At 36.3% G+C, this 7625-nt stretch overlaps 1 protein-coding gene across 1 annotated transcript; it reads left to right on the top strand.

The window, feature by feature from the left end:
- The first annotated feature begins 3154 nt into the window (after positions 1-3154).
- Positions 3155-5614, top strand: LOC111892967 (magnesium transporter MRS2-3). The gene is made up of 6 exons (XM_042898497.2): positions 3155-3592; positions 3724-3948; positions 4023-4151; positions 4249-4413; positions 4595-4810; positions 4911-5614. Exons 1-6 carry the CDS (start codon positions 3155-3157, stop codon positions 5211-5213), a joined length of 1476 nt encoding a protein of 491 aa, XP_042754431.1. The 3' UTR covers positions 5214-5614.
- Positions 5615-7625: the final 2011 nt, after the last annotated feature.

The raw sequence follows: 7625 nt of genomic DNA, 5'->3' as shown, positions 1-7625 counted from the left end.
TTGGAGGAGTTTGAGACAGAAATGTTGTTTGGGCCAGACATCTGAAAAAGAAGAAAGACAAGTTTTTGAATTGATAGGAAATCCTTAATATAACACCCAAAATGAAATATTAAGGCTAGGACCCAACACAATAATTCACAACTCAAAAAAGGGATACCGTAATCCAATTGCAAATTATTTGAAGGTAGTTACATGACGATTTACCAATTGCACCATGAAAAACGAAATTTAAATAAATTAGGTTTTATTAAATGAAATTCCTAGATCTTTTGAGATTCATTGAACTATTCAATGACATGTTTAATCTTGATTATGCCCTTCAAATTTGTGACTGGGATACCGAGGATCACAAATAAGGTGTAAATAACCATACATATTAGCTTGGTACTTTCGATATCATTTACCACCTAATCAATGTATCGGTTAACCACACACGCTCCATTGATATATGATAATTTACGAGTTACCCATTTCCACCCTTTGGTAGTCCAAGTTAGTATGCCGGTTAACCACACACGCTCTACTAACGACTTGGCAAGGTGCAATATGCAATTTCATGGATTAGCATCAAATTCACATTTTCCTAAAGTAACTAAGATTGAGAATTTATAAAAAAACATTTAGTTACTTTATATTTTTCATTACACTTACTAATGAGGATTTAATGTCCTATCATACTCGTTTGGCTAACGAACCTCTATTAGTCAAGAGCGGTGGGTAAGAATGGATACACAATGACGGTCATTTTATAGGCCACTTCCTTAAACATCCCTTATAGACCAGCTTCGTGAATGATATATACAAACAGTAAGACTGACTTTTCTTATACATATAATATAAGACTTTTATTTTATATATAGCACAAGGATGTATTTTAAACATTTCAAAATACTAGGGTTTTAATCTAATTTAAAATTTTGAAAATTAATACCTTTTAATTCAAAATTTTAAATATTAAAAACCTTGATTTAATAATTATCCAAAATTAAAAAATTAATTCAAATTATTAAATCACATAAGGATTATCCATTAAATAAAATAATTAATTTAACCTAACCTCTTTATCCCATAGATTTCAAAATTTTGGGAAGGGATATTTCAAAATCATCAATTATCCATTTAAACAATTAAAAGATAATGCCTACCCAAACTCCTAGATTTTCGAAATCTAATCTTGGGGGAAGCATTTTCGAAAATTCAAGGGTTAGCAAACTCTAAAAATCGACAATAAGAGGGTCAAAGGAAAGGGTTTAAAAACCCTAATCAAATTTCAAAACTGGGGTTTCTAAACCCTAATTTCGATAATCCAAGCCCTAGGGTTTAAAATCCATAAACCTTAATTTTGTTAAGTTCAAATCTATTGTATCAAATCTAACTGAAAACAAAACCAAAGGCTTTCGATATCACTAATGGGTTTTATACAAACAATCCTATGTGTGCATGCAACCCTAGATTTGATCTATTTTTTCTCTATTAGACATACAAGCATTGAACACAAATTAGAAAACCCTAATATGCATCTAATATTTCGAAATCTACATAAGAAAGATTAGAACACATACCTTTGTTGCTATAAAGTAATAACAACCAATTCTTGAAGACACTTGCTTTTGAGAACAAGTACCACAAGCATAGTACATCTAGTGGTTCACAAACACACTAGGGCAAGAAGTTGAATATAAGAGAGAGGAGAGAGGAGTCCCTTGCTCATAAATTCAGCTTTTCTAGGGTTTCAATGAGGTGCACGAATTCAAGAAGCAAAGGGCTCTATTTATAGTTGAAGCTAGCTAGTGTTTTAAGGTGGAAACCCTAATTCCTTACTTAGCGCCTAAGCAAGTCTATGGACCCCTTCCTTAGGGCTTGGACGAAAATCTCTAGAACCTTCTAGTGATTTTCGGCCCTCCCTAATAAGGGTGATCCAATGGCCCAGAAAAAACCACAACTATCAAATAATTACAAAACAACCACTACACTTTCATTCAGTTCCTTTAATCCTAAAATTAATACCAAATTAATTTCAGATTAAATACTTATTAATAATATGATTTCTATTTAATATATTATTCTTATAATATATTAATAAATCATTTTTATACACCAATTTATTATTCTAAATAATAAACTTAGCCTCTCTCTTCAATAGTTATCCTTTCTAGTTGCTAGTGTGAAGGCAATACAAAAGGACCATGCTACTATCAAATCAAATACATATCAATTATAGTTATGCGCTTAAACACCTAATCCAACAAAATTTTCTACACAATATCTAACACATCTTAGTCTGGTGGCACATTATAATGTATAAATGATGCTTAGGCTATTTGGTATGCATACACGTGAATACTACCTAAGCACAACTCCCATCCACAAACACCATTACAACCCAATGGGTAGGTGTTCATGCGTAGAGAAGTGGAGGGGGAGGGGCAGCCTCCGTGAAGACCCATAAAGCAATCCAGTCCACAAAGATAGTTACGGAAGATTGTGGTGGTGTTCACCTATGAATTGGCCCTTCCACGTTGGATTCCACGAGTGGAATCATCTCGATACCATGTACCCTTATTGAACCGTGAAGCATCCAACAAAAGGAAACATTCATGACACAATAATTCATAAGAACATTTATAAAATTCTCTAATATATTCGATTATTTCTTTTATTACTAACGATTAAGAAACTTTCCATATGTAGAGCGAGTATATTTTATATTCTGCCTAAATGAATTTTTAATTATATTTTGGATAATATTAATTATAATTTAATACATTTATTATCATCTCAAATAGATTTTGAATTCAAAAATTAAGTTGCATGAATTAAATTCTTATCACGACCAAATATCATTGATTTGTTGTTAAAGCATACTGAATCATATTATTCATTATTGCTAACATTAATGTGGACGGTCGACTGAGTTTACACTGCTAGATTATTCAAATACCGACATGTGTAACACAGTATGAACCAACAAGAAGTAAAAGAAGATGAGCCACAAATTATTTAAATCACCGCAATAGCCGAAAAATAAAAAAGGGCCAAAATTGTATGTATCTGATAGTTGAAGGACGCTCTTCGAAACTTACTCTAAAATTAAAATTTAAACGGGAAAATAAGATTCGGTCAAACATATTTCAAACCGTCAAAGTTGACATCAATGAGGGCCCGTCGTCAACTGCTGTCGAAAACCAACGCCGCCGCTACCTCCCCGGAAGAAGCCCGTGTAATCCCAACACGAACCACCCCGCCACAACCGAACATTGGTGGCGGACTCAGAAAAAAGGTTGTCGGATTCCGGCAATGGCTCCTCCTAGATTCTACAGGTCAGGCCCAAGTCGTTGAGGCCGGTAAATACGCTGTTATGCGGCGGACGGGCTTACCTGCACGCGATCTCCGTATCCTTGACCCCATTTTATCGTATCCCTCCACCGTACTCGGCAGAGAACGGGCTATCGTCATCAACCTCGAACACATTAAGGCCATAATCACCGCACATGAGGTGCTTTTGGTTAATTCAAAAGACCCATCTGTTGCTCCTTTCGTTGAAGAACTCCAACGCCGTATCCAGCGTCATCATCTCGCAACTGTATCGCAGGTTTTATCTTTCTTCCTTTTTCTTTCTCTAATCTGTATTCATCTCCAGCATTCCGTAAATAAGAATATTAACAAACGTTTCTTTCTCTAATCTTTTACAATTATTTGTATTAAGAAGTTATTTTGTAACAGGAGGGAAAGTCTGATGAAACAAACTGGACAAATTTGTATGATTCAGGAGAACAACAATCAAAGACTGTTACCTCAGAATCCACAACCAGTCAAGAGAAAATTGAAGAGGTTAAAACCGAAGGAATCCCTTCTCTTGATAGCCGAGATGGACTAAAACACCTTTGTTTTGAGTTCATTGCATTGGAAGCCTGCCTTGAGGCTGCTTGCAGTTCACTGGACAATGAGGTGAGTCCTTTTTATCGTTGTTGAAGTTATCGCTTTGTGTTTAACGTTTTTCTTTTAACTTTATCATGAACTAGGCAAAAACGTTAGAGAGAGAAGCGCATCCAGCATTAGATAAGTTGACAACAAAGATTAGTACTCTGAATTTGGAACGTGTTCGTCAAATTAAAAGTAGGTTGGTTGCTATTTCAGGACGTGTTCAAAAGGTTTGTGGGTTTGAATAAATGCGTTAAATTTCATAGTGGTCACGAAGTAATATATCAACCCAGTCTGTTTATAATGGATTCAAGATTATTGATTTAGGTTAGGGATGAGTTAGAGCAGTTGCTTGATGATGATGGTGATATGGCCGAAATGTATTTGACTCATAAACTGGAGCTACAACTCGAAAATGCTTCTGAAACTTCTGTAAATGAGCAAGATTTGGCGGATGAACAAGTTCTTGACTCCGAAATGCATGACAGGTCTGTATTCCGCTGCTAGTGGGTATGTGCTATAATTCGTACAGCCCTACCTTGTTTTAGCCATTAACACTTTGGAACAATAAGTACTAAATGGTTCAAGTTTATCAAAGATCCCCCTAATGTAATCCACAAGAATATATTATTGTTATATGTGTTTGCATTCTATTAGGGATCCATGTGACCAGGGTCTTGAGAGCATAGATGAAGATGATTTCCAAAGGATGAATAGCCAGCAAGAACGGTTTTTTGGATCTAATGTTTATGGAAGAGACAGTCGTGGGACCCGAATGACTAGCATGGCACGACTTGGTATGAACAAACACCGTGATGTTGAAGAACTTGAAATGCTGTTGGAGGCATACTTTGTTGAGATCGATGGTACACTGAATAAATTATCCACGGTATGCATAATGCATGCATGCATGTCACACTCTACCATTTGTGTTAAATGTTTCAAAATCCAAGTGGTTTATTAAAATTCCTCAAATATGGTTTTTCCAGTTGAGGGAATATGTGGAAGATACAGAAGACTACATCAACATAATGTTGGATGACAAGCAGAATCATCTTCTCCAAATGGGTGTCATGTTGTCAACAGCGAATCTGGTAGCGAGTGCATTCGTGGTTGTGGCTGGAATCTTTGGAATGAACATTAACATTGATCTTTTCAATGGTGATTCTCCTGCTGAGAAGGACATCGGTATGCGTAAATTTCTGTGGACTGTTGGTGGTGGTACCACTGGTAGTATTTTCTTGTATGTTATGGCTATCTCTTGGTACAAGAACCAAAGGCTTCTAGAGTGATTAGATGTGGATATGCATATAATGACCCATTTAGGAGAGTTATTGTAGGGTACGAGTAAATGATCTTGTACATGTATAGCAGCCACAATGACGTCAAATGGTATATACAACGTACCTAATGATAAGCGTTTAAACATTTAAAGCTCCATTTGCTGTTGTTACAGCAGGAAGAAGCCAACATTTTCCTACTCCATTTGGACTGAGACGTCAATGAGATGGAAATTACATTTTTCTTGTCCTACCCAAAAGATGGAACAATTTAGGACTGGATACCCTGCTTGTCCATATCACTGTGATATCGCATCTACTGTATATAAAAACATAGCATCTATTGTATATAAAAATATAGACTACATGATCTTCGTGATCTTAGTTATAATTGAAGTTTAGTTTCAAAGAATAAAGTATGTTCATAGTAATATGGAAATACAAAGGAACAACTATACCCAAAAACAAATACACGAACACTTAGGTTGTTCGTTGTGGTCGGGTGGCTACCTCGTCATAACACAGTTCCACCAACTTCAAGAGTTAGTGTTTAGGCATGGAGAGGAAGAGATAAAGGGGGGGGGGGGGGGGGGGGGGGGGAGTCATCTCTCTCTCTCTCTCTCTCATATAAAAGTCTGTAACCCACCACATGCCACACCACAACTACGTGAGCCTATGGCGGTGTTCACACGTAGGGTTGGGTGCCACAACAACCATACTGAAGATCCGCAATGACCATACCTGATGGTAGGGTGACAATTGATGACACGATATGATAAAAAGAAACTAATTGTTATGTATGATTAAATATTAATTAAATAAACTAATGGTTATTTTATGTTAGGGAAAATGACACATACAACCTATGAGCTTTCTGGGGTTGACTATTTTAGTCACTTGACTTTTTAAGTGGCTTTATGAGGGAACAAAGTGTGTGGAAACCTAGCAATTTAGTCTCTCTTACTTATTGTGCCTGGTAACCCGCCACATCATCCCTGTTTGACACATCATTGATGACATGGCATATCGTAATTACAACCCAACGACCCAAACGATGTCGAAACCTGGTTACTCAAACTGCATCCTAAACTTCAATCTCAATTGACAAAACCATGCCTTCACTATCATCTCCAAATCACAGTTGGTCAACCAACTACAGTCGGCACATGGCTAAGAATGTCTCCAACGAATCACCCATGAAGACATGGCGATGAATCTGCTCCAGACACAGTTGGAGTTATCGCTTGTAAGGGAGGAGATTGCAAATAACATTTGTGAACTACGATGCAGCGTCACTAGAGACCTGGACGCCCTAAGCCATGAAGTCAATGATGTTAGGGCAGGTCAGCTCGATCTATCTAACATGGTTGTTGATTTGAAGAACCATTTATGTTCACTACAAGCATCATATGTTAACATCGTTTTGGGTAAAAACAAGTGCACCAAAGTCAAATGGGTTGTTGGGGGGGGGGGGGGGGGGTTGTTGTTGTCGTTGTTGTGGGGGGTGTTAACCTGCAAGTTCTTAAGATGACTGAAGAACTTTAAATTACAACATTTCTGTCGTTGTTTTGAATTTTTTTTTTTATCATGTGCATCTGGTTTATTGTCCTTATTAGTAAGGCGCTTTGTTTATTGTGTTTTTTTCTGGTGGTAGTAGTTGGTGGTCGTGGTTGGTGTTTTTGTGATGATCAATTTTTTTTTATGGTAATCACAGGTGATGGTAGTCATATGTAGTAAGATGCAGATACAAATCCTATTTTAACTTGTCTAATAAATGTAAAGATGTAACACAAACCCATGAATGAAATGTCGGTTAAGTTAAAATATTGTTGTTATAGCTCTGAATGTGCATATAATATGTATAGAAACAAACCATCAATTATATATGTGATTAAGTAATACCCATATTTGTTGATGTTCTTCCCGGGACCACATAACAAAGTCAAACTCTTTTAAACAATGAAAAATAGGGGCCACAATGTTTCTATTTGGGACAAGGGACAAATCAAAGAATCTAATACATGAGGCATCTTCTTGAGACCACTGCAAAGTCCTTGTCTTTAACCCAGAAATGGAAAACCATCGAAAAGTTCTTTTTTGTTGTTTTAGTGCTTGGTCACTTGGATAATTAACTGGAAAAACTGAAATACCCCTAATGGGTTAAGTCACATAAAAAGTACTAACTGAAATGCCTACAACACCCCTTTAGGGTTACCTGACATAAATGACTAAAATACCCCTAATGGGTTACCCGCTTTAGATGACTATCTTAAATGACTAAACTACCTCTACTATTGTAAATACTTGAAATGCCAAAGCTATCCCTAACTTTTTAACTATTTGTAATGCCTAAACTAACGTTACTGCCCTAAGTATCTCAAATGACTAAACTACCCCTTCCTGTTTAAATATTTGTAATGACTA

The sequence above is a fragment of the Lactuca sativa genome, chromosome 9 (genome assembly GCF_002870075.4).
Source record: "Lactuca sativa cultivar Salinas chromosome 9, Lsat_Salinas_v11, whole genome shotgun sequence".
Lineage (NCBI taxonomy): Eukaryota > Viridiplantae > Streptophyta > Magnoliopsida > Asterales > Asteraceae > Lactuca > Lactuca sativa.
Note: the sequence above shows the minus strand (reverse complement) of the source record. Positions and strands in the feature narration are given on the sequence as shown.

Bases quoted from the DNA above. Each gene is read 5' to 3' on its own strand.
- LOC111892967 (XM_042898497.2), top strand. From the start codon at position 3,155: ATGAGGGCCCGTCGTCAACTGCTGTCGAAAACCAACGCCGCCGCTACC. The intron at 3,949-4,022 runs GTGAGTCCTTTT...ATCATGAACTAG, and splicing joins GCAGTTCACTGGACAATGAG to GCAAAAACGTTAGAGAGAGA. The intron at 4,811-4,910 runs GTATGCATAATG...TGGTTTTTCCAG, and splicing joins CACTGAATAAATTATCCACG to TTGAGGGAATATGTGGAAGA.